The 26,834-nt window shown below is 56.2% G+C and overlaps 2 protein-coding genes across 10 annotated transcripts in view; one reads left to right on the forward strand and one right to left on the reverse strand.

The window, feature by feature from the left end:
- The window catches only part of ANGPTL2 (angiopoietin like 2), a 33,398-nt gene extending 9,154 nt beyond the window's left edge, over nucleotides 1-24,244 (reverse strand). The window contains exons 1-2 of the mRNA XM_047768438.1: nucleotides 23,743-24,244; nucleotides 10,386-11,251 (exon numbers count right to left, since the gene is read on the reverse strand). Of these exons, the coding sequence (XP_047624394.1) occupies nucleotides 10,386-11,202 (817 nt within the window). The 5' untranslated portion in view covers nucleotides 11,203-11,251; nucleotides 23,743-24,244. The remainder of the gene's footprint in view (nucleotides 1-10,385; nucleotides 11,252-23,742) is intronic.
- RALGPS1 (Ral GEF with PH domain and SH3 binding motif 1) overlaps nucleotides 1-26,834 on the forward strand; it is a 291,847-nt gene that overhangs the window by 168,336 nt on the left and 96,677 nt on the right. The window lies entirely within an intron of this gene.

The raw sequence follows: 26,834 nt of genomic DNA on the forward strand, positions 1-26,834 counted from the left end.
CATCGAGAACACCTCCAGGCAGTTACCCCTCAGATACCCTTGTAGAGACTCCAGAAGATCTCCCGCGTTCAAACACTTTGCCTTCCCTCGCATAAAAGGCACCAGTGGCAAAGGTCAGAAAATTAAGCGATGGGTCAAAACTAATCGGAAAAAGACATCGCGTTGAAAAGTTGGCATCAATAAGATGATAACGTAGCAGGAAGTGGCAGCAGTAAGATTTCCATGTAGCTCCATTGAAGCGGCTGAGTCGAAACATCCTGCTTTGATGAGAAACCTCTGTCACATATACGTGATGCCATTGTGGGGGCCGGGCGAGGTGTCGGCCTTTGACTAAGGAATCTATGGAGAACGTGTGTGCGAGGGACAGGACCCCAACCTTGGAGCCAGGAGCCCTCGGCTCAAAGCTTGGTGGCCGTATCACTTGGAAGTGTGACTTAGGTGGGTCCCCACTGAGTCTCAATCCCTTCTGGAAACCGAGGGAAAGATCCCCACCTGTTCGGAGGGTCTCTCGAACACAGCACCCAGCACGAGGCCGACCAGGGTGGGTGCCAGTGAGGGTGCTTTCTTCCTTGCCTCTGACAGATGAAAGATGATAGTTTTGAAGCTGTGGCTCCCGCCATCCCCCATCTTTACACCAGGGGCCGTGTTTGCTTTTGGATTTCGAAGTCGAAGATTATTTACTGATAGATGTTTTCCATAAAGGCATATTTGAAAGTCCGAAGTTCAGTGGAGAGGGCCACGGAGACGTATCGGAGTGAAGAACGGAAAGCTTTTTTGTCAATGAAACTGCACCTTCGGTGCGCCATGGGTAGGGCCCCCCCCTTGAAGCAGTGCGGAGTCCCTGCGCCTGTTTCACTTGGCACTCCTTCTGAAAGGGCGGCCGTGCCCAGAGCGCCAGGCCAACACTCACTCGGCGGCACCAAGGCTCTGAGTGCAGCGAGCGCCCCGACCTCGTCTCTGTAAAGACGGTATTTCCCCTCTCGGTGGAGCTGTAGCCAGCACGTTCCACGTGAAGGGAAGTGCAGCGGCCTCGGCCCAGCCGCGTGTGCGTGGCTCCCCAGGGGAGCAGCAAAGGCTGTGGAAGTCACATGCAACCTGGAGTCCAGAGGCCTTGGGGAGGCGGGATGGTGACGATGGGAGCAGTCTACGGGTCTCGGTCCCCAAACCCCAGTGTCTGGTGAGCATTGGAAGTGATGGGTTTGGGTACCCAAGTCCTCTCCTTATTCTCTTCCTTCTTGCTGGGGTTCTTGGCTGAGGGATCAAGCACCCAGGCCACCTTGCCTCCCAGGAAGCCAGGAGCCACTCCTGCTGGTTGATCTGGGGCTCAGCACCCCTAGTGCAGACCTTTCTGGTAAAGCTGAGTTACCAGCTTCAGTCTGACTCACCGCCGAGGCCCCAGAGGAGAAGTGGGCTCACCAACTGCATCAGTATTCAATGCAGTCACCCCTCTACTAGGGAGACACAGCCCCGTGAGCGTCTGACCAGGCTGACTGGCTGTGAGGTCAGGAGCTGAGAAATCCACTGGGGCCTGTGTGGGCCCAAGTGACACCTCTGCTCCCTGCTGCGCCTGAGGCTCAGGGAGAGGGACAGAGCCCTTCCAGGCTGCAAGCTGGCCTAGACCATGCAGCTGGCCAGCTCTCCAACAGGCCTCTCTACCTGCTAGGCCCACGTCTCCAGACGTGACCACCTGAGGCCACACGGAGGACCCTGAGGCCTGTGGGAAATGTTCTGGGAAGTTTGGGTCCAGACGAGGGCACTGGGGAGAGGCTTCTGTGATACCGTCCAGAAGCACTGCTTTTGTGTGGGGACCAGACGCTGTTTCCACTTATTCTCACTGATGGTCTGCCTCCAGCAAGGCTTCTGGCCACTCCCTGAAACACTTTGCTACCAGGGGAAATGAGTAGTTGTTAACTGGATCTGAATCGCTGACTCGAATCAATCATCTGAACACCCGGGCACGTGGACTGCTCAGGTGTGAGCCTTGCTCCGGCAGCATCAGGACCCGCTGGGCGATCCTGGTGAGGGCAGGAGGGCAGACACCCAGGCGTGGGGATGGAGGCGCAACCCTGTGAGCTGCTCAAGTCTCATTGATCCAGGAGTCTGGGGAAATCATATTTCGGTTATGAACATGTCTGTTCTAGATCAGTCACTGCTTTTCAGTGAACCACAGCACAAAATAGTAAAACCTAACACAGGAACAGCTGGTATGTCCCCAGAGCCGTCCCAGGCAAGTTCCTGCAGCCTCAGAGCTGATGTTCTGAGTATCACTGCTGGCCCTTTCGGTGAAAGGGTCCAGATGCTTATGCCTGCTGTTCAGGCCCTTTAGGTCCTCAGACAATGGGCATGCTGCCTGGGGCTGACGAGCTTTGTAGGAATTTATGACAAGTGTTTGAGGCCTAAAGCAATGTGATGGCTCTAAAATATGAAAAGAAAACTGAAAAAATATAAATTTAGAAGTACATATAATTAAATTTCTATAAATTGTAACATCTTGTCAATTTCACTAATTGTTAAATTTAGTCTTTGTAAAAGTTATTACTTTTGAAAACAATTTGTGGGTTAGGTTTTTCTCACTTCCCAAGAATTCCTGAATATGCCTGATGTTTGTCAAGAAATCAAAGCCAACCATAAATTGTGTTGCTCTTGGCCAAATAATTTCAAACACAAAATTATTAAAAACCCTTTCAAAATTTTTAACCACAAAAGTTATATTAGATGTGTGAGCTGGGTGTCTTCAGTGCACTTGGTACATTCTGAGGCCTCCCCAAATAAAAGCCCCATGAAGAGCCTGAAATGACCCTGTTTCGCTGGTTTGACCTCAGGATAAACAGAGAGTGCATTATGGCTTCCCAAAGAACACTTTCAAAAGCACTGTGCCCATCCTGGGTTTCCGCCCATACCCTCGGGCAGGGGGAGAGACGGGGACCTTAACGTGATTTTTAAAAAGGGGCTGTGGGGGCTCCCTGTGCGCAGAGGCCAGCAGCTCCCCGAGGCTCCGGGGCTCCCGGGACCCGGGGCGGGGGACACCCTGAGCTCCCAGCTGCAGTGATGAGACCGAGTTGTCCTGCTCGGGGGCCGAGACCCGCAGATCCCGGATGCAGGTGTTGCTGGGCTCCACCCAGCCGGCCAGCCTTCTTTCCGAGGAAGGAGCGGCGTGTGGGCTTGTTCTTGGGGAGCTGGTGTTGGCTTTGCTGATCACCTTTGACTTTTCCAAATGCTCACACACCCCTTTTCATAATCTTTTCTATAATTTCACTGGGGTTTGACCACAAGCCAACTGGTATGGAACTTCTAGTATTTCCTTCTTTTTCTGGAAACAGGACATTTGCCCAGCACCAAGCCTGATCTTCCTGATTTCATGATGCTGCTGGCAGTGGTTCTGGGAGTGCATCTGCCTGCCCCCCTCCTTCCCTCCTCAAGGAAACCTTCCTCAGCCTCAGGAGTGCTGCTCAATCCTCCCCGGGGCCCCTGTGATGCCTCATGTATCTGTCTCTACCTGCAGGTAGTAAGAACGATGACGGCCACGGATCTAGCCTTTCACCTGCCCGGGGCTTTACATGCTCTTTTATTTCAGCCGCACAGGCCCCTGCAGCAGTCGGGAAATGAAGGCTCAGAGAGATGCCACGACTGGCGCTGGGGGATGTGGGTTAGACCGTGGCCCTGCCTTCCTCACCCTCGTTCTCTCGCCTGCACGCCGCCGTGGCTGTCATTCTGTGGTAGGGTCGCTGGGGGGGGGGCGGGGGCGGGGGGAGTCTGTCTCCGCCCGAGACCGTGGGCTCCTCTGGGGCAGGAGCCTTCTCAGGGGCGTGATCACGTGTTGACCTTCGTGGTCTAGGCCGCCTCGTGCCTTCCTCCGTCTGCTGTCGCCTCACCCTGCGAGCTGCAGCCCCTTCGTCATCTTCCCTCTGCCCTCTCCAGTTCCAGGGCCAATAATAACAAATCCATCAGGAGACAGGGACCCCACCACAAAGGGTAACTAACATCCAGACCAAAGCTTAGGAAAGGAAACCCGTCCCACGGGCAAGTCTGGACGTCTGTGGAAGAAAGCCTGCCAGCTCCGTCCGTCCAGGGTGGTGTCTGACGAGTGGATTTCCTGTCCTTTTCAGCGTTCCTCTAGCACGCCGCCTACGCTACCTTGATTTCAACAGTGGGAAGCTTTAAAAAAGCTAGTACATGTGTCACCAGCACAGTGTCTTTCTGTAGGTACAGTAATTTGGACTTCAGTTATTATATTCAAAAAATCTATTAAGGGAAAACCACTTGTTCATGTCTCAAAAAGGAGGCTCTAGAACACTCCGGGCCTGCAGCTCCACTGGCTCACCTCGAGGTGCAGGGCTGGGATCCTCGGGCTCAGGTCCAGCGTGCTTTTCTCCCAGAGTCATCACGGGGGCGGCCGGAGCGCTGCAGGGGCCGCAGGGGGACTGTCGCCCTCTTCCTGGGGAAGACCCCGCTGCCGCCGTCCTTCCTTGCGGCCGACAAGGACCACCGGGAAGCGCTCAGGGTTATGTTGACAGGAGTGCACAGCCCCCTACGCTCAACAAACCTAACCAGCCTCGCCGTAGACACCATGGTATGACGCTAACTGAATTCTGCTTTCTTCGTCATCTTTTCTGGGGGAGCGTCTCAGGGTTATGGTACAACCCACTTCATAAATTCACCGCAACCATCCATCTGTGTGACGAGGGAGCTGGCCACAGAGGCCGAAGCTCCAGGATTTTCTAGATTACGTCCCTTTTGCCAAGCGCCAAACTGTTGGGATTTCCAGGCCGCAAAATGCCAGCTCACCACTTGTAACAATAACAAGTTGACGGTTTATCTCCCGGGGCTGCAAATAGCCTGAGAATTTAGCCGAAATGTCCTCCCTGGAAAACGCCTGAGTAATAGAGGCGCGCCTGCCATCACCTGCTCCGAGGAGCCCCAGGAAGGCGCGGGAGAAAGTGCAGCTAGAAGGAAGATGACCCAACTCGACCTGAAGTGGCTTTTGTTTATGAAGAAGCTAGCAAGGAATGCTCTTTGAAATATCACTGGATTACATAGTTCCCAATGAATGTGGGAGTCTTATTTTGTTCAGTGATAACATTTGAGAAACAAGACAGCATAGCGCAGTGAAAGCAGCACAGGCCCTCAAAGCAAGAGACCTCGGGTGGGTTTTCCTACAGCCTCTGTGACCCTCAAGGCCAAGTGCTTGGTGGCTGCAGTCACCCTCACATCCCCACGGCGCCCTTCTCCAACCCCCTGCCAGGCCTCAGGCTTGGACCCCCGGTTGCTGGAGCTGATCTGCCCGGGGCCCAGCAGCTCTTACCCGGACAGACGATTGCTTGACCTCCAGAAGGTCAAGGTGGCCTCTATTTCAGACCACAGTCTAATGTGCGTATTTCCTACCTCATGAGGGGAAATAAAACACAAAGGAGAGAAGTCCATCCAGGAAAACAGTCTTGTTCAAGTTGCTCGTGCCTCCCTGGCCGTGGACCATCTGTTGGGAGGGCGGGTGCTTTCTACGTGATGTCTGTAAAGCAGCGTGGTGGCCACCGAGCATGGCCCCAAGAGCAGATGATGGTTAGTGACTTTTATATGTTTAGGGTTCACTTATTTAAGGAAATCAGGATTTCAGACTTCGTTACATGTTAGAATGCGGAGTAGAAGTTATCCCAGAGAATCTGTCTGGATTTGATGCAAATTAAATATCACATTTATCTGCAGCTTCAGTCGGGTCCATTTGGCGGAAGTGAGGTGCGGGTCACGCTTTCTGTGGCAGAGCTCTGTCGTTTGAGACACTCTGTAGTACACGCCTAACTTAATCCTGCTTTCTTCATCTCATGTTCACAGTGGTGATGCCTTCATTATCAGAACCATGAGAGTTTAATACAAAATCTGCCAAATCTACCAAATCTTTTACATGGAGCTGCCTGGAACCTGGTACAGGAAAGAGTGATAGACTCAAGTCCCAGGCAGCTGGCGCCTGGCATCAAGTCAAGCATTTATAGAGTGACTTTTACACCAGTTTCCCCTTAGCCTTTCCCTGGGAATGTGCAGTATCCTAGACTGGTTAAGACAGACGTGGGTTTGAGTCTTGGCTGAACCACTTGCTGTGTAGTCTCGGCCAAGTTGCTTAACCTCTCTGAACTTTAATATCCTGGAAGTTACAAGTCTGGAGACCAGTGTTGGCTGTGCTGCTGCCAGGCTCTGAGACAGAAAGGCTATACCAGGGGATCCAAGACGCCCCTAGAAAGCTCTAATAATTTATGATTTTATGTCCCCTCCTTTATCCATTGAGAGACCAAACTGAACTGATTTTGTTTCTCCCAGGAGAGGAAACAGCTAGAAATGCCTACTCCTTTTGGTTTTTAAAGATTTGTTTCAGACAGGGCCTCGCTATGGCCGCTGGTGATCATCCTACCGTTTCTTCTCTGACCAGCCCCTAGGATGGGTGCATGGCAGGAGGGCCAGCATGCACATGGCAGTGCCCGGGCTGGGCTGGGGAGGCCCCAGGCCTCCCGGAACCACCTTGAGAGAAGGCTAGAGCTGAGGCTCCATGCCTCCTTTCCTTTGCCTCTTAGAGGGACCCCTGCAGCCTTCGTCTTTAACAGGCCTGAGACGTGTGTGCACAGGGCACATCTGCATAGGAGAAAGGGTGCAGAGGAGGAGGGAGGGCGGCAGTTGCCGGAGAGAGGGCCGCAGGTGGGGCCATTCGGCCCAGGCCTCCTCACAAGCATCATCCTATTGGAAATGCCCTTAGGTCTGGCCAGACCTGGGAGAGACAGGACACAACCCAAGGGAAGCCAGGAGCTGCCTGGGCCTCCGGCGCTCAGGCTCCCAGCAGCCTAGGCCTGGCCTGGGGCCAGCCTGTTACCATCTGGCTGGAAACACGCTGGTGAGTGCAGCTTTAGATAAGTGACCATGGCTCCCTTGGTCCCCTGGGGAGGGTGTGTGGTGGGCTGAGCAGCCCCGACAGCAAGGAAGAGAGTGGATGGCTCCGAGGCTGTGGAATGAAAGGTTTAGAAGCTGCCAAAGCTTGAGTGCAGAGGTGTTTAATTGCAGAAGTGTTTCTGGCTGAGTGACGTCCCCAGAACAAAGAGTCTGTTGGGCCAGAGCACAGAGGAAGGTTTTGTCTCCTAAGACCAGAACCTGCCCCCAAGCTCTCAGAACAGGCCTGATAAGAGATCTCTGCTGATTGGCTGCGAGGGACCATCTGCTGTTTCCTCCAGCTTAGTCTGACACTAGAAAGGGCAGGCCCTTCAAGTCCTCCCTCCAGGCTCTGCCTGCCTGCCTCCCCTTGCCCCCAAAGCTTCTGCAGCCAGGTGCTCTGTCTCGTGGGGTAAAGCCTTGTGTGGGAGCTCAGGGGTCAGATGAGTCACAAAGATTCTGCTACTAACAATGAGTGCCAACATTTGGAAGGGCTTTGCTTTAAAAAAAAAAAAAGTTAAATTCTAGTACATTCAAGTTACCTCCATGATAAAATCACTGCTGTTCCTTCCCACGCAGGTGTGCTTCCTTAAGTGGGAGAGAAAGGGGCTGGTTGCATGCAGGAGCCCTGGAATGCACTTGGTCCCTGCTGAACCTTGAACGTGAAGAAGCAGAGGAGCTGAACCACTCAAGGTGCCAGGATAGGGCCACGCCCCTGGGTCTTTGCCTGGACTCATCTCCACCAGGGACCCACTAGTAACTCAACTTCCCAACTCCCAAGTCCACCTGGAAGCTCTTACAAATCCTTCAAGACTCAATACCAAAGTCTTTCCTCAGGCCAACTTGTCCCTTCTCCTCCACAACAGGCTCAGTCACACTACTTTAGTAGACTTCATGGACCAAATGCCCACAGGCCCTGGCAGGCCCCTCTGCAGGCACTTGCCACACTGCGGTATGACCACAGTGCCTGCACGGCCCCCCGCGTTCCCGATTTGGGGTACTTTGTTGTGTTGGTCCCATAAATTCTAACACTGTACTGGAAATTTTGGCTTTGAGAGGTGCTTTCAGAGAAATCCTTTGTCAGAACTGATGTGTTGATTTTAGGGTCTAGAACTGATGGGCCCTGGGTGGGTCCCAGTGCATTCATTACTCTGCCATCTCCCCCAGACTGAGTTCCCGGAGGTGAGGATGTCGTTTTCACCTGCCCCAAGGCCAGCACCGTGACGGGCAGAGAGTAGGGGCTCAGCGATTGTTGGCAGCTCCACGAGGTGTAAAATCACACGCCTGATTGCACTGAGTTCCCTCAGGAATCCTGGGATGTGACTCTTACCCCCATTTTACAGAGAAAATTGAGCTCCGAAGAGTTAAGTAACTTCCTCATGAGCAAACAGCTAACCAGGGGTAGAGGCTGGATGCACACTTAGGCCTTTATTCCTGTGTTATGTAGCTACCAGCTTAGTTCAAGCTCAGGAATGTTCTGAGATTGTTGCGTCAGATACCAGAGATGCTTAGGCAAGAAGGGATCTATTGGGTAACCATCGCCTGCCTCACATCAGAATCATCATATCCTTCAGCTGAGCCTTCCTTTTCTTTTTTTTTTTTTTTAACATGGGCGCATTTTATCAAGACGTATTAGCACACTCTGCCCTCTCTTTTGGAACTTCTGATTTAAAACAGACACGTGTACAGATGAACTAGTCGTCAGCTGTAGAATGCCAGAACTGAAAACGGACTGTTTTTTTAATTACAATCTCCCATTTCTTTCTTTTCTTTCTGTCTTTCTTTCTTTCTTTTTCTCTCTTTCTTTTCTTTTCTTTTTTTTTTTTTTTTTTTTTGCTTTTTAGGGCCGCACTTGAGGCATGTGGACGTTCCCAGGCTAGGGGTCCAATTGGAGCCGCAGCTTCTGGCCTATGCTACAGCCACAGCCACAGCAACATGGGATCCAAGCTGCATCTGTGACCTACACCACGGCTAGCGACAACGCCAAATTCTTAACCCACCGAGCTAGGCCAGGGATCGAACCAGCAAACTCATGGTTCCTAGTCAGATTCGTTTCCGCTGCGCCACAACAAGAACTCCCAATCTCCCACTTCAGGATTAAGAAACCAAGACCAAAGAAAACTCCTAGCTCCATGTGTTGAAGCTTACTGTGGGCCCAGAACTATACTAACCACCTGTTTCGCAGTATTTTGTTAAATCCTCAGGTAGGCACGATTTCAATCCATCCCTAAGTGACAGATGGGGAAACTGAGGCTCTGAGTGGAAAGTGACCGGCCTGATGTCCCAGAGGGAGAATCAGAATTTGAATCCAGGTCAGTCAGTCTGCTCCAGAGCACAAGCCCTCAACCTGCACACCCAGGAGAGAGCTTTCCAGTGAGGTGCTGTGGGCAGATGCTCTGCCCCCGCCGCCCTGCAGACAGTGCACCCTCCTGCACTCAGGTTCAGCCCCTCTCTCAAATTAGCAAGAAACTACTCTTCCCAGTACGGGTGGTTATTTTCAGAAGTGTGGAATAAGTGTAAAACAAGATATTTTTGGTAAAACTATCTCCCTGCTTAAATAACGAAGTGTCTGACTTGGAGCAGATGCGAGGTTCGTTTTCGCAGAGACGAATCCAGGCCTCATCCGATAGCCCGTTGGGAGGGCTCGTGAGGTCCTGGATGAATGAGAGGCTGAGCTTCCGGGGGTTGGGCTCATGCTCCCCCTGGAGTGGGGATTCCCAGAGTGGAGAGTGCAGAGGGGCGTGTCCCAGCTTTCGAGTGAAAAGGCCTGAATGCAGCCCCAGCCTGAGGATGCTACGCCTGTGAGCAAGTCACTCATCCTCTCTGTTAAGCTTCCCTAAGGAACTGCAGGGGTTAATGGCGTCCTACACACAGAAGTGCCTAGCGCCGGGGTCTTGGTCAGGATTCAGAACCTCCCAGCAGCCCCATCACTCCTCTGTAATGATGTGCCGAGAACTACCATATTTAAGAGGGTGTGGAACCCTCATCGGACATTCTAGGCAGAAGCCTCTAAGGAAACGTGTGGGCCTTCCTATCCCGCAGCCCCTACAGCGTGGGCATCCTACTTTTGCTGTGAGCACACTTTCTTTTCCTCTCATCTGTCCTTTCTTGGGTGAGCACTTACGGGAGGCCAGTTCTGTGCCAGGCAAAGTACGGGAGCTTGCAGGCCAACACTGGGCACCTTGTGCAGAGCCCAGAACTTAGGCCTGGGGTTTTTCCTATGAGAAGCCAGAAAGCATTGCTTCTCTTCCGAGTCTCCCCCCCGTTTCCTGGCTCTACCTCGGTGCATCCATCTGAGGAATGTGGTCCCCTCACACCCCGCCCTCTCCAGTGCCTTGGCCCCAGGGACTGCTGGGGGATTGCACAAGCCTTTGGCCCGGCTTCAGTTTGCTGTCGCTCTTCCCCTGCTTGTGGCCACGGCCAAGGGAAGCCTGGCACACGGCTCTGGGGCCCAGATGGAGCCGGCTCCCGGCAGGACTTACCCGACGGCTTGTCCGTGGAGGACGGGAGGCTGGTGAGGGTGGGCATAGTGGGCAGAGGGGGCGGCAGCACCTTCAGGTTCTGGTCACTCTGGATCTCGTTGGTGGAGATCTGGTTGATGATGCGGTTGTAGGGGGGCGGCTGGTAGACGCGGGGAGGGACGGCGGGGGGCGGCTGGGGCATGGGCCGGGCAGCAGGCACCCGCTGGCAGTGCTCCTCCAGCTGCGCGATGATCTCCGACTGGTTGTGGGCCAGCGTGGCCAGGTGCTGGTACTTGTGCTCCAGGTCCTTGTACTTGCTGGCCAGCTGCAGCATGTCGGCCGTCTGGTTGAGGATCCTGTTCTCCAGCTGGGAGAGCTCCAGCGCGTTGTCCCGCTTGCGGATGATCTCATGCAGGAGCTGCATGTAGAGCTGCGTGACCCGCGAGTTCATGTTGCGGCTCTCCTTGCGCAGCAGCTTCACCTCGCTCACGATGCCGCCGTCCACCTCCACCAGCTGCTGCAGCGTCTCAATCTGCCGCTTCTGTTTGAGTAGCTCATTGTTGAGCAGCTCCAGCTCCTGCTTGTGCACCCGGTTCTCCAGGAGCACCTCGGGCTCCTTGGAGTTGACGCAGATTGCGCCCGTGACCCGCTGCTGGGGCACGATGAAGGTGTAGGTGCACTTGTCCGAGGACTCGCCAGCCCTCTTGTACCGGTTCAGGTAGATGAACTCGCTGGGCGAGCCCTCCTCCGTGCCCTCCAAGCCATCCTTCGGGCCCGCAGCAGCTCCCAGGGTGGCCAGCAGTCCCAGCCACCAGCACGTCACGCACAGCGGCCGCATGGTCCTTGCACAATGATGGTTCTTCTTGGTGAACAGAGCCTATGAAAACCTGAAAGTAAACACAAGGGGAGACTCAGTGATGGCCCTCTCACTGCCAACGGCCTGTGCCGCAAATGAGCTCATCAGGCTTCTTGTCGGGCAGATCTTTCCGAAAACGAAGCTTCAAGGGGACAGCCCTTCCAGGAGCCACAGCAGGAGACAGGCAGGCCCCGGCAGAGGTAGAAAGGAACCAGGAGGGGCCCGGAGCATCTGAAGGCCGAAGGCCACTGCCCTGCCGCTCCTGGAGCCTGCTCCAGTGCCGCAGCCGTCTCACTGAGCGCCTGGCCTGGAACTTGAGAACCATGCCACGGTAGCCTGAAGCAGGGAAGGGAGACTGATCTCCCCTCACCTCTGCCTCCCATCCCTCAGCCATTACCTTCTCCCCGGACGCGGCCTTTGTAACACCCATCACAGTTATGACGAATCTGAATTCTGCGTGACCTCTCCATGGATCTACGCTCCTTGAGGGCCAGCGCCGTGCCTGTTTCCATCCTGAATCCCCAGGATGCTGCACGAAGCAAGCTTTTTGCAAATATTTGTTAAACGAATGAATTGCTAGACATAGCATGGCATGCTTCCGTGTGTAGCAGACAGGCATCAGGGGAAGGATGCGTCTGGTCACGTGGCTTTGCTTTGTGTGTGAGCCAAGCTGCAGAGCCCAAACAGAAGCGAACAACCGAGTTCTTCTAGACGCTCGCATTTCCAACAGCCAGCAACCGCACGGTCCCCCTCACTGCAACATGACTAAGCCAGGTGGGAGCAGGAACCAGACATGTGCCGCCGATGGGTTTCTATTCTTAGACCAGTCCTTCCTTCCCAGATATCTGTCGACCGTCTGGGGCATGCCAGGTGGCATGCCGGCTGCTGGAAACGCTGCCGCAAACAGGGCAGAGCCAGCCCCTGCCCTCATGGGGCTTACCCGTCATCACACAGCCCCGAGTGTTGTGAAGCAGAAGCAGTGTACGCTTTGAAAGGGTAGAACAGGGAACTGACCTAACCAGAGGGGTCAGGAAAGCTTCCCTGAGAAAGTGGCCTTTCTGCTGACCCTGGAGGGAGTTAGCCAGGCCGAGAGGGAGGGGACGGACGCGCTCAGATCCCTCCTCTCTCCTGCTCAAGGACACGGCTCCGGCAGCTCTCCTCCAGCTCCCCGCCATCATCACATTTTCCTACAATCATACTCTCCTTTCTTTCAACTTAAGGAAAATCCTCTCTTGACCTCACACCTCTTCTCCAGCTACTGTTCCATTTCTCTGCTTCCCTCTTTAGCAAAACCCTCTGAAGAGTTGCCCACACCCACTGTTTCCAGAGAGTCCCTTTCTTCCTGCTCCGTCTTAAGCCCATTCACATCAGGCCGGGCTCCCTCCCCTCCCCTCCAGGCGTCCCAGACAGAACCCCCTGTGCCCTCACTTGCCAGACCAGATGGCCAGTCCTTGTCAATCCAGGCTCGTCTGTCCAACTGCCCCCTTGACGTTTCTGCTCAGCTCCTCTCACTGCTGTTGGGCATCTCCAACTTAACTGACTCAGGGGTCAGCTCCGGCGTTCCCCACATCTCCATCCCAACCTGTTCACCCCCGTTTTTCCTATGTTGGCAAGTGGCACCTCTGCTCTTGTGGTTGCTCCGGCCAACGGACTTGCAGTCATCCTTGATTCCTTTTGGTCCTAGCCTACATTTAATTCATCACCAAATCGTGATAGCAATAGTCTGGGAATAGTCCCAGAATCCTACGGCTTCTCCCCACCTCCCGCCGTACCGCCCACCTTCACCTCTCGCCTGGACCTGACTGGTCTCTCTGCTCCCGCCTCTGGCCATTACAGTCTGTCCTCAACCCAGCAGCCAGAGCGAGCCTTTTGAAAAGTCAATTCGGGTCACTCTTCTACTCGGAATCCTCTGGTGGCTCCTCATCGTGGAGAAGACGCTGATGGGTCTCTCGGCGCCGCCCCCCCCCCTCCGCCCCCATCTGGCCCTGCTTCCTCCCTGACCTCATCGCCACCTCCTCTCCTCCTCGCCAGTGCTGCTGCAGCCGCGATGGCCTCCTGGGCCTTCCTCAAGCTCACTGACTGCACGGGGCCTTTGCACGTGCTGCCCCCCCTGCCCCACTCTCACCTCCTTCCTTGCTGTGCAAGCCCTCTCTGCTTCCAGGGCTTTGCTGAAATATCGCTTCCCCGTGAGGCCTTCCTTATTTAACATTTATAATTGGGACCTCACCACCTTCCGCCTCCAGAATCCTTCTCACCATCAGATGTGCGCTGTCTCCCTACCCACCCCCATGAATGGAACTCCGCGAGGGCAGGGGCTTGTCTCTTGTCTTTTTGGTCCCTTGCCACTCGCTGTGCCTAGCACATGGCCTGGACTATGTAGGAGCTCAGCGAACATTTGTAGACTGGTGTGAAAAGACACAGCCACCATCCGTTGCCACACAGTAGGGAGGGCTACAAAGCAGAGTGCAGCAAGCGGGGCCAGGGGAGCCCATGATAGGTGACGGCCTGCAGGGCAGGGGGGAGTGGCACCGAAGGAGACCGTTTCTTGTATTTATTATAAACACCCGTTAACGTCCACTCACTGAGTGCCTCCTATGTCCCTGGCCCTGCACCCAACATGTGGAAGTTCCCAGGCCAGGGATCGACCCTGGGCTACAGCAGCCACCTGAACTGCTGCAGTGACAGTGCCAGATCCTTATCCTGCTGGGCCAGGTCCTTAACCTACTGCGAACTCCCTGCACTCAACATTTTGCAAGGGTTTTCCACTTGACTGGTTTCTCACAGTATCTTTGTGGTAGATCCTCTTGTTATTTCCTTTTTACGAATGAGGAAACAGAGACTCAGCGAGGCTGTGTGCCTTGACTGAGATCACACGACTGGAAGGTGGCAGAACCAGGACTCAGCCCTGGTCTGATGTACTCAAACCTTCCAACTCTTAGTGACCACACAGAAACGCACTTGCTCTGGTTTCTAGCAGTGACAGGTTAGCATCACGACTTTCTGCCTCCACGTTAAGTTATGCTGAAACAACAACCACGACACCGAACCTGGAAGGTGTTGTCTTCCCCAGACCGCTCTGGGGGCTCCTTTGGTGGGCAGCCTGGGTCCCGGCTCCCCCTTGAGCTGGACATGGGCAGTTATAAAAGGACCGCTCCGAGCTCTTTTCCGCTTGAATGCGGACGCCCAAGCCGGGTGCCGAAAGCCAGCCGGGGCCCCTCAGGCCAGGCAGAGAAAGGTGCTTGGAGCCTCCCTGCTGGGCTGGGCCGTGAGCTGGGGCTGCAGTGACGGTAGTGGAAACCGAGCTGAGTTTGTGTTTGCCTAGTTTCCAGCTCACTTCAGCCGCGCCTGTGCCTGCGGCCACACCCAACCACAGTGATGGGGAGGAGCCTGCTGGTACTGCTCCCCCACAGGCCCATGGCCTGCCTCTCTGTGCCCGGGGGCGGGGGGCGGGGGGGATGCTGGCCCAATGAGGGTGCCACCTAGGCCAAGAAACTGCCATGGGCCGGAGGAGGCAACTCGGCCCCAGGCCTCATCACCTGGCAGGGTGGCGCTGTTTACCACTGAGTCCTGTCCCCTCCCAAGTGTGGGCTTTCTCAGCCACCTGGGCAAAGCTTTGCCCCCTGGACTTGAGATCCCGAAGGCTGAGCCTCTTCTGTGAAGTGGGGTGACCCAACCCACCTTGCACAGCAGGTAAGGAACGGGGACGTGTTTCCAAAACCAGAGACGGGAAGAGCACGATAGCAGCACCGCAGCACCACAAGAGCTGACTGACGGCGGGGCTCTCTGAGCACGTGCGCGGGCAGTGGGTCGGGCACTCGCTCCACCCCCTTGGGTCCTCCCCCCACCCCCCAGGGGGTGCCATGACTAAGGACCCCCTTTCTCAGAGGAGGTCCTTGTTCCATATCACAGAGCTGGGCCTCCCCAGGAGGTCTTTCGGCGTGTCCTCCCGGCCCTGAAGGGGCCCGCTAGTCAGACAGGTCCTAGTGTCATGCTGTCCCCAGGATCTCACACAGCGCTGGGCACAAACTGGGGAGGCAGCAGACGTGCACACGCAGGCAGAGACCGTGCCATCTTTAGAGAGCGTTTCTCGTGTCTGTTCGATGAAGAAGAGAACCAGGCTTGGCGGTTAACACTCGTACGGGTTTTCAGGTTCATACGCTCCGCCTTCTCCCCGGTAATCGGTGATCGGTGATCGTCACGACGTTCCCGAGTGGTTAGTAGTGTCCCACCGTTTTGAGGTTGAGGAAACAGAAGTCAGGAAGGCGTCAGGTATCTCGCTCAAGGCTGCACTGCTGGTGGTGGGACCAGTCGTGAAGTCCCAGGATTCTGGGTCTCTCGGTCCCATTTCCGTGGGGTCTGAGCTTGGCAGGAGTCACGTGGATCCGACCGGGTCCCAGGGAGGCTGGGAAGGAACAGGGGCCTGTGCTGTGGGTCCCAGTGAGGTTGGTATTCCCCTCCCTTTGTAAGTGGGGACACTGCAACAGTCTAAGTGACATGACTCAGTCTAGAGCTGGGGTCGGCCTGACACCCAGGCCTGTGATCTCTGTGCAGCCCTCCGTCTTGGAGTAATTTATTTTCCTTAAAGATTCCAACCCCCCTCCTCAGGTTTTTGCAAGTTTGGCAGTTCTTAATGGGCAGGAATGAGTTTGTTTACTTTTGCTCTCTTGATATTTATTCAACTAATTGCATCCCAAGAGAAATAACCCCCAGCATTCCAGCCATCCTAGGCCTGGAGAAGAACTCAACTCCAATCAAAGAGATGCTCCTCAGTTTCTTCCTATGACCAACAAAGAAAAGCAAATCCAACTGTTTTCCTTGGCTTTGAAATGAAAATAAAAATGATTCTTGAAATTGCTTTTCCACATTGTGTTGTAAGGAGTTTCCATTATGCACGGGTTTCCCTCCGCACAAGTGGGGCTGGTGTGACCAAGCCACGTGACAGCCTTTGCACACTGGGAGGCTACCTCCCTGGGGCTTGGGTCCCACCCAGCCTCCGGTGGGCAGCTCTGAGTGTCCCTGTTTGGCCTGCTGTGGTGGGGCTGCACCCTGTGTGTCCAGGGCCCCGCTCAGCACCCCAGCACTGCAACCCCAAGTAAGGGGCCACTTGGTGGGAAGAATTGTTTTCCTGAGATGGAGCTGTGCATCCCACCCTGTAGCAGAAGCTGCTTTCCTGGGGTCGTCTTGTGAGTTCTCACCCCAAAGGTTAGGAATAAGACCATTTCAAATCCTGAAAATAATAACTACAGCTAATTAGCACTATGACCCAAGCACTTTATATACATTATCTCACTTCCTCCTTCCACCAACCCTGGGAGGGAACACTGCTGTTTCAGGATTGCCATGCCTGGTGGCCCAGGTTGTGCACTATGCAACTCTAGAGAGCACAGCTCACATTTGAAGTCGTAGTAGTTTTGCGTATTTAAATCACAGCAATTTTTTAATTCCCACAAAGGTGCTTTTGAGGCTAACAGAAGAGCTGACAATTATCCCCACTGCAGGTGGAAAACTATTGAGAGTCATAGTCCATGAGTCATTTTGCCTAACATCACCAACTTAACTAAGTAACAGAGTCAGTAACACAACCCCCAGGTATATACTATGCTGAATGTGTAGAAACGAAAGGTCTGAAGTGGCAGAAAAGTCGAAAGAGATTGTTCTCTGACACCCGCCCCCCCCCCAAGGAAGGGGGAGAATGGGAGAGTTCCTGGGGCCCCCAGGACTGCTGACCCCAAATTAAATCCAGCTCTCATGATGGTGCTTCACCATCAGTCCACCTTGTAGTCTTGTGGGGGACTCACAGAACCCATCCTCCCTCCCCAGCCAGCCCTGGCCCATCATCCTGTGATCACACATGAAAGCCAGGTATGAGTCCAGCCCAGAGGCAGTGCAGGGGGCCTGAGAGGTGGGCCTCTGCCAAGGCACTAAGGGAATCTGGAACGGCCACCTGGCCCCCAGCGTGGCCCCACCTGGCCCCGACAGGAAGCTGGGAACCTGGGCTGTGCTTGGGTGAGTATGAGGGACCCGGGCACCAGTCCTGGTGTTGAACCAACATCAGGACAGGAAAGAAAAAGCCACAAAGTTGCAAAGTTACAAAGCTTTTCCTACTAAAGCCAGTTAGGATGTATACTGTGACAGTCAGATGGTACCAACCAATGGGAAGTCCGGGGTGAGGGAGGGATCCTGATAAAGGGAGATTCCGGAAGAAAAGGCCCTAGAGGGCCCAGATGACCGCATGACCGGCAAGATCGATAATAATAGCTGTCATCTGCTTGTTGTGAGCTTACTGTGTGCCCATCTATACTCTCTCTCACGGGTGCTGACAACCCTGTGAACAGGGGACCGGGCGTGCTGGTTGGCCCCGGTCGAGGCTTGTTGTCTTACTCTTAATAGCACCCTTTTTATCCTCAAAAGTGTCCCGATTACAAACAAACTGTGTGGTCCCCTTACCTAGGAGAGAGACATTGCTATCTGCGTTTGCAGTAGAGGGAACCCAGGCCCAGGAAGCTTAGGTCACTTGCCTAAAGTCCCTTGGAGCGAACGTGGGGACTGGGATTTAGCGGTGAATGGCATGGTCCATGCCCGCATTTCCATCAAGATTGTCTCTCCAAGCAGCATGAATAAAAGGTGCCTGTGTTTGCTTAATGGCCAGGATGCAGACTACTTCTCAGTCACTCTCGACTGAAAAAGTAGAAATGGCTTTCAGGTCAGCACAAGGGTGAGTCTTGTTGAATGTTAGAAACAGTTTTTTAGTCATCCAAGTGGTGAGACCCCGAAATGGGCAGCTAGGATGGGCAGTGGCATCCTCGCCGTAGAGAACCAGGAGAAGGAACTGTGCATCGCTGGTCCTGGTGATTCACCACCAGCCTGGAGGCCAGGGAGGGCATAGCCACATCGCCAGCTGCCGTCCCCTCCCAGCCCAGGATCCTGTGAATCACGCCCCGCTAGAAGGCACTGTGGGCACCCGGGGGTCTGGAGCCGATTCCCAGTCTCTGCCAGTTTAGCTCTCGTGAGGTGACCTTCCAGTGAGCTATGCGTCCAGCCAGCCAGCCGTCCATCCATTTCACCTTCCCAGCCAGCCAGCCAGTGCTTTATTTTAGCCTGGATCTAGCCCTGTCGTGGGTGATGGGAACACAGGCAAAGAGAAGCGGATAGTGTAGGATTAGACGGATTTGCCCCAAGGAGTGGCAGCAGATGGTTGAATGTACCCGATGCCCGGCTCTGGTCCTCCTGCCACTGGTGCGGGGCTGGCTCCAGGGCAGGGCCGAGTTCGTGGAGGAGGCTGGTTGTGGGCATACTGTGAGATCATCGGGTGAGAGGGGATGTGGTTAGGCAGTGGGGAGCCGGGTGCCTTTGCCAGGGGGGACAAGGATGCTGCTGTTCCTTTCTCACGGTGCATTATTTGGGAACCATTTTGAGATTCCCCCAAAGCCTGCACACTGAGCCCCCTGTGCCAGGAGCCTCAGCCAACAGAGCAGAGGCGGGAGAGTCTGCAGAAGCCATTTCAGAGCCCGGCTCCTGAGTTGGCTGCTTCCTTTCCGGCAGTGCCTGGTGGGCTCTAGAGCCTGGAACTAGGGGAGCCTCAGACGAGAGGGAGAGCCAGGACCTGGGTGGACAGTGGGAAATCCAGGCCTTGCCTGGAGCTGCTCTCCTGGGCCAGGCCGAGGGGTTGGCACCACGGCCGCCTCAGCCTATTGGCAGGGCTCATCCTTGAGCACTGATCCTGGCAGCTCAGTGAGGCAGGGGCGACGATGATTCCCCATGTCACAGATGAGGAAACAGGTGGCGCCCTGCCCAGGCCCCAAAGCCACCAAGTGGAGGGCACGGGGCTTAGAACCTGGTTTGTCGACTCCAGAGCCAGCTTTCTAAGCCGCACCGTCATTCCCGGCCTCCCTGCTCCCCGGCATCCACGTTGCATGCAGCGCCAGGCCTGTCTTTCTAAGACTCACATCTGGTGTCAGTGTCCTGCTTAAAAACCGAGCCCATGCGGTTGTGTCTTCCTGCCTCGGCGCGCACCGCCCCTTCTGCCTCAGCACCTTCCCCGGGTCCTGGCTGCCTTCCCTTCCCGGCCCACCTTCTCGGTGAAGCCGGCCTCTCGCACTGAAGCCCCCTCCCTCCCCCAGCTCCTGGGAGCCGCCACACAGCCTGGACTCATCTGGTTCTCTTCCCCCAGACCACGAGCTTCTTAAAAGTAGGGTCAGGGCGGTTCCCCTTTGGATACCCAAGAGCCAGGATGGCACCTGGGTTACCAAGTAGGAATTCAAGGATTTCATTCATCAAACACGTTTCCTAGGCCTTTCCCTTGTGCCAGTCTCTGTGCCTGGGGCTGGAGGTGGAACGGGAGCAGGTAGGTCCTTGCCCTCAAGGGGCCACGGTGGTAGGTAGACAGAGCGGGCACTGGTAACGCAGGTGTCAGTGCCCTGATGGGCGGCTCTGGGGCTGGAGGCCACCTCGTCCAGCTGGGGTGAAGTGAGTGGTGTGTCACCGGGTTTGTTGGGCGGCTCGTTTTTCTCTGGGTCGGAGGCTCCCCTCCTCCTCCCGCCCTTCCTTCCCTTCTTCCATTCAGACCCCTTCTCTGCCTGTCCCTGGGTGGGCATCAGAGGTCCGGCAGCAACTGAGAGGTGCCACCTTCCCTGCATGGAGGTGGGAGTGGGACCATCTCGGGCAGGACTTGGGTGGCTCCTGGAGCCGGACGGGTCCTCAGGCCTCTCTCAGAGATAAGCACAGAGTCCTTTCTGGGCTTCTCTACGGTGGTCCTGGGCGTGCCTTTCTGGAGGACTACCTGCAGGGGGAGGCTGGGGCCCTGGGGCCACGGGCCCCAAGACAGGCTGGTTTCGGCAGAGAATTGCCCTAACACAATAGCTTGATTGAGAGAGGCCTGGCTCCCCTACCCCGCGTGTTAACATTTCTGCGATCGGAATATGTCTTATAATTGACTGTACGTGTAATGGGACATGGTACCTTTTTAACTCCCCGCTCCCCCAAGGCTGTTATTAAGTCGGTCATACGGCTTAGAGTCGTTGTGAGGAATGTGGTTTTGTCAGAGAAACTGCCCTAGAATGAGGTTCCGCTGTGACCCAGCTACCACCACAAACTCCTAGCTGCCACTGGCTGAATGACCCTTCTATTTGGGGCGTTTTATATAAATTCACAGAAAAGAAATGCTATTCAATGAATTGATTCATTCTTGAGATTCCCGCAGTGTGTTTGTCCAGGGTGGCAGGGGCTGGGGTAGAGTAAGCCCAGATCTGCATCTGAATCCTTGCTTTTTGGCCTGCTAGTGGAGAGGCCTGGGCAGAGGGTCTGTACCCTCCGACCCTCCGTTTCCTTTTCTGTGAAATGGGGAGAGCGTCACGCGTCTCCTAGGCCCTTCTTAGTGCCTCACGCCTCCTCCTTACGAGTCTCCCATTGCTGTGTGTTTGTGTGACTCTGAGAGTCACCTTCTGCCTCCTCCCACTGGGCTGTGGGTGCCTTGAAGCAGAGCCCTTCCCCCGTCAATTGCGACGGTTCGGGTGAAGTGGACTATGACTCAGAGAGAGGCCAGAAATTGAATGTACTTGCCTTGGGCGGGGCTGCCGCCTGTTCTGTTTGTTTTGCTGTAGCTGCCCATCGAGGCTCCCCGAGCTCCTCGCTACCAGTACCTTAGGCACAGAGGGGAAGGTCGGCCCCAGGCCCTGCCCCACGGAGCTGGTGCCAGAGTTCGTGCTGCTGCCGTGGGACAGCGGCACAGAGCCCCTGGCGCATGGGTTTTGTGTTAAGACAGCCTGGCTTGGAATCCCACCCCACCTCCCCCAGACGTGCCAGGCAGCTGTGGTGGGGACTCCTCTGTAGGAAGGGTGGCGAAGCCTACTGTCTTATTAGAGGTCGGCTTCTCTGACCAGCATGTGATGCATGGGGATCAGGTAAGCACATGGTTTTCAGATAGGACGCTGTTGTAGCATCTCTAGGACAGCAACCAAAATAGACTTGGCAGCGTGACACCTTGAACAGGGCAGTGGAGTGAGGCAAGAAAAGGCATGGATGTTGGAGCCGTACTGATGACTGTTCCCCTCCCACAGAATTGCCAGTCATGTGACATTGGGCAGCTTGCTTCTCTTCTCTGAGCCTTAGTTTTCTCATCTGTACAATGGGATGCTCAAACGAGACTCTACCTCCTAAGGTGGTAGTGAGGATGAATTGAGATAGCGCTGTGCCTTACTTAGCCCAGGGGTCCTTAATAAACCACTGTGGGATGGAGGAGTGGACACACAAACGGCTTAGTTGCTCTGCCCATGAGTTTGCAGCAATACCATGCAGTCCCCTCCTATGCCATGTGCTTCACACATTTTCATCTGCCTTTCCTGAGTAATAATTAATCTTATTTTTGTTAGGGCTTTGTGGTCACTCAGAGCCTCTGCACTCCAAGCCTCTCCAAATGCTTCCAAGACCTTGTTTAGAAACCACTGAAACGTCTGGGGCCACAGGAGTGAAGCTACTGTCCTGGACACCAGTGTCGATGCACCAGTGTTGGCTGGTGTAAGATCCACTGGACTTGGCCGTCTTGTGGCCAGAGTTGGTGATGGGGGTGAAGTTTAGGGAAGGGGTCCCTGCCTCACCCTCTGCAATCCCAGGACTGGCCTGGCACTGGTCCTCCTGCTTTGTGGACCTCCTGCAGCACAGCAGTGGCTCACTTTCCTTGCCTCCTGGTTCTGGGGAGGGGACCAGCAGGCAGGGGAGAAGCACTGATGTTGGGGTAGGATGCTCTCACGGTAAGGTTGGTATCAGGTGCACCCGAGGGTCCTCTTGTTGGGGTATCCACACTCTTCCTTTGTGTGGACTTCTAGGACCTGGACATGCTGGGGTTGCCCCAAACGTAAAGCCCCCTCCCTGGGCTCCTGGGAGGACCCCCAGTGTGGGTGGCGATAGTGGCCATAGCATTCACTGGCTCAGCCTTGCGGGATTTCTTGACCACCCCAGCGGGATGTGTCCAGGACAGGCAGAGAAGCCGGGTCTCTGCTCGTCCCCCTCTGCCAATCCTGATTTGGCTGCGGCTCATTATACTCTGTAACGGATGTTTTCTGAGGCTTTGCCACACACCAGGCACTGTGCTAAGGGCTTCCAGGCCATGATCCCGTGTGCGCCTCCTAGAAGGCAGTGCTGCAGTGTGGTTCAAAGTGCTGGGTTCAAGTGCTGGCGCTGGCACTGAGGAAGCACTTGCCCTCACCACCTGTGCCCCAGTTGCCTCACCTGTGGAATGTTGATGACTAACAGGACCCGTGTTTTAGGGTGGTCGTGAGGACTCCACCGTCTGGTAAGTGCCTGGCTCAGGGTAAGTGCCATGTAGGTGTTAGCTGTGACTAAGAGATGGGCACTGCCGTTGTCCCATTTTCCAGATGAGGAAACAGAGGCTTGGAGAGGCTAACTGTCCTGCCAGCGTTACTTGGCTCCTAAGTAGAAGAGCTAGGATTTGAACCTAGCTCCGGAGCACCACCTTACTCTGCCTCAATTTGGGAAAATGCACATGGGGAGCGTTTGGCCAGCTTCGGAAGTGGCATTCTCAACTTTCGGCAGAGCCCCGGTGAAAGGAGATCCTTTGCTAAGTAACCGAACTGGCCTCTGGGAGCTCTCATAATCCCACAGCAGAGGCAATAGCTGACCCGTGACACACATATCACAGGAGGAGAAGGGAGGGATCAGCGAAGAATTTCTGTTTGGAAATGTTATCTAACGAGCACTTTCAAGGGACTCGGAATGCGGAGCCCGTGCTGTCCCCCTGCCGGGTGCCCGGGAAGCCCGGTCCTCCCCTGCTTCCCGGCCAGGCCACGTCCAGCCTGCTGGAGACCTGGGGCTCCGTCCAGTGCGAGGAGGGATCAGACATCTCGGGGCTGCCGGGAAACCAGCAGCACTGTGCCCCGGAGGCCCGGCGGCAGGAGCCTCTGGAGGAGGTGGCCCTCCCCCCGGACCTCTCTGCTCCTCTCCTCCCGGCTGACGGTGTGAGCAGAAGCAGCTCCAGGCGACCCCTGAACAAGGGCACCCGCCCGGCTCCCCTCGCGCAGGACAGCGCTTGCTCTTGCTCCTGCCTGGGCACGGTCTCCAGCCAGGGTGCGTGGAACCCAAAGCTGAAAAACAACTTCCCAGCTCCGCCGTCCGTCCGCGACTCCCTCGGTCCGCTGGTCCCTCAAGCACACCCTCCATGCAAGCTCTCCCTTGCGTACACGCCCCAGCTGCCGGCCGAGCCCAGGAGCCGCCTGCCTTCACCCCAAAGGCTCTTTGTCTGAGCGAGAGTGGGGCTCTCTGGTGAAGCCCTGCAAACCCCAGCCCGTGACCTCTGGCCCCTAGAACGCCACCCTCTGCCCAGGTGGCCACAGGTCCTGTCCTGGCAGATGCCTCGTTTGGCTCCAAGTGAAAGCAGAGGTGCCCGCTCTGGGGTCCAGCTGCACGCGTCCCCCTCCCCAGCTGCAGGGTCAGGGTTCTTGAACCCAGAGACCCAGGGCCAGCTGCTGCCTCTCGCCCTGCTCCTTTGGCGCCCCACGGCCGGCCCCTTACCTCTTCCCTCCTGCCTGGCTCCCGGGCAGCTCCTCACATGCTTCACCTCGGCCGTCAGCAGGGCAGCCTGGCCATGGCCTCCCAGAGGGGTCCCCGCGTCGCAGGCCGGCCCGGCCGCCGAGCAGCCCTGCCTCACTGGCCTCTGCTCGCTCTGCTCTGTCCCCACCTCGGGGCTGCAGCCAGCCGGACGGGGACGGGGCGGGGGGCTGGCCGGGGGTCCTGCCGGCGGCTCACGGCCTGCCTTCTCCGCCGGGGGCCGGCAGCTGCCTCAGTGCCATGCTCTGCAGGTCCAGAACTCAGGCAGCACTGCTCAGGGCTCGGGGACCAGCCTCAGGCCGACTGCAGCAGCCTCATTTGAACTCCCAACTCCTTTGTGGAGCCTTTACATGCCGCCGGAGGAAACTGTGAGCGCAGCCTGACCCTGGTTGGCTGCAGGCACTTCTCTCCACCCACCAGTGCAAGAGGATCCCCCAGGCCCCAGAAAGGCTCCGGGCCTCCCCTCAGCCCCAGACAGAGGCGGGCCGCCCGGTGATGTCACTCTAGCTCCGGCCCCAGCTGGCCCGGCCCCTCCCGCCCCAGCCCGCTTTGGCGGCTTCCGCGGCCCCCTCCTTCCCTGGCACGAGCAGCCTGGCCAGCTCCGCTCCCTGGCCCAGCTGCTCCCCGAAGCCCGGGCAGCCCGCGGTGCGCTCTGCTGAGGCCGAGCGCTTCCCCTCTGACTCAGGTCTGCTGCAGCTGTGCGGGCTCAGGGCGGGTGTGTGGGCAGCGGGGAGCCGGGGCCTCCCCCCAGATCTGGATCTGATGGCTTCGTCACCCAGCATGTCACCCAGCACCGCCGCACTTAGCCCCAGGTGGGCTGCCTGGGCCGCCCCGCACAGGCCGCCTCTCCCCCTCAGCTGCCCTTCTTGGAGGGGACAGCCCTCACCTCTAAACCCTGGAGGGGGAGCCCAGGGCGGTCTGCGCAGAAGTGAGTAGGATCTGAGTTGTGAAAGTTACTGAGACCCAGTGGCTTCTTGGGACAGTGGAAATGCCAGAGGTGGGGGCCGGGGCAGCCCTGGGGAGGGGCTCCCTCACTCCCCACCTGAGAGGCCTTGATCAAGTCACCTCATCTCTCTGGGCACCAGTGTCATGCATCAGCAGTGAATGAGCTAAGCCAGTAATCCACCCCCATGGGCTGCGGCAAGGATTCCGTGAGGTCACGCAGGAAGGGGCTTGGCACAGGGCGAGGCTGCCTTAGTGGATTGAACTCAGGACTCGTGTTGAGCGGGCCAGGCTCGAGTTCCCAGAACTTCCACTGTGACCTCCGTCCAGTTCTTCGAGGAACACATAACGGGAGTCCTTCAAGGCCCTCAGCACAGAGCCTTTCACCCAGATGGAGCCCATGCATGTAGAGTCAGAGCAGGAGAGGAGGCAGCGCTGGAGCCCACATAGTGGGCCGTCCCAGCCACTCATCAGCACAGGCAGGCGGAGGAGGGAGGCCAGGCCTGCAGGGTGAGAGGAGGCGAGGCCTTCGAAGGGAGAGCCAGGAGCAGGCCTGTCCCTCTGCCTGGACAACAGCCGTGTGGAATATTGCCGGTGACTCATCTTTCCTTTTTATTTTTTATGTTTGTTTTATTTTTTTGTTTTTGGGATGCACCCTCGGCCTATGGAGGTTCCCAGGCCAGGGGTCTAATCAGCCCTGTTGCTGCCGGCCTCCTCCAAAGCCACAGCAACGCCAGATCCGAGCCGTGCCTGCGATCTACACCACAGTTCATGGCAACGCCAGATCCTTAACCCACTGAGCGAGGCCAGGGATCAAACCCGCAACCTCACGGTTCCTAGTCGGATTGCTTCCACTGCACCACGAGGGTAACTCCTCATTTTTCCTTTTTAAAAAAGTTTTTTAATGATGGCGACGGTGGTGATGATGATATTTGGGTACAGATTGGGAGAGAAACTTTAACGGGGTTCTCTCCACTCCAGCCACCGAGGATCGCGTTCATGGTCCCTGGAAAACAGGTTCACCATGGCCCCCCCTCCTCAGGATGGCCACTTCCGTCTCTGCCGGGAGAGAACTTTCCTTCCTGCTTCAGCGGCTCCCATCCTGCCCAGTCCTTCTCCCTTTTCCATCTGTCCGTTCCATCCCATTTAGAAGGGGACTCTGCCCCAAGAGACCCCTGTGTCGTATAGGGTACCACATGAGCCAGACGGCTGGATGCTGCAGAAACCCTCCCCACATCCACTGTGGGGTGGGGGGGTGAACATACCACCTGCTCTGTGGATTTTCCAAAGGGCCTGGAGGGGCCGTGGGGATGCTGTGGTGGTGGCGCCGTGGCAGGCTGGGGGTGCAAGATCAGCAGAAGCATGTGCAATGGGACCAAATTCTCCCTGAGCTGCATCCTTGACAGCCTGGACGCAGGCATATTCCCTTTCCTGGCTCCCTCCTCCCACCCCTCTCTCCATCTCTTTTCTCCAGGATGTGTTTTTTGGGAAACTGCTCTGAGCCCATACCAGGAAGCCAAAGTCCCTGTCCTCACAGAGCTTGCTGGCAGGAGGGGAGACAGACAGACAGACAGACTGGGGTACACGAGGTGTGCTGGGCACAGGGAATACCTAAACAGGAGGCCCGACTAAGCCTGACAAATCGGTGCTTCAGCTGAAACCCGAGGATGCACGAGAGTTAGTAGGTTCTGAGGCTGGCGGGAGGGTGGCCTGGACAGAGAAAGAAGAGTGTGTAAAGTTCAAAGATGACCCTAGTGGCATCTCCCTGTCCACAGTGAGGCCTGGACGCTCCTGCCATTGGGAGGTAGGGTCCCTGCCCCCTCCCCTGGAATCTGGGTGTGTGTGTGACTTGCTTGTAACCACTACAGTGGGAGTGACACTACCTGACTTCCAAGGCTGGGCGGGATGGCTTCTCCCTTGTTGGCTCTCACCCTCTGTGCTGGACCCTGAGAAGTCCAGCTTCCCAGGAGGTGCCTCTGAAAGATCACGCGTGCCAGAGGTCCCAGCCGGCAGCTGGCATCAACCTCCAGACGTGGGAGGAAAGAGGCCCCTCTTCACTGAGTCATCCCCAGCTAGAGGGTCTTTCTCGCGGAGGCCCCGGGCGTCAGGGAGCA

Source organism: Phacochoerus africanus, chromosome 2 (assembly GCF_016906955.1).
Source record: "Phacochoerus africanus isolate WHEZ1 chromosome 2, ROS_Pafr_v1, whole genome shotgun sequence".
Classification (NCBI taxonomy): Eukaryota; Metazoa; Chordata; class Mammalia; order Artiodactyla; family Suidae; genus Phacochoerus; species Phacochoerus africanus.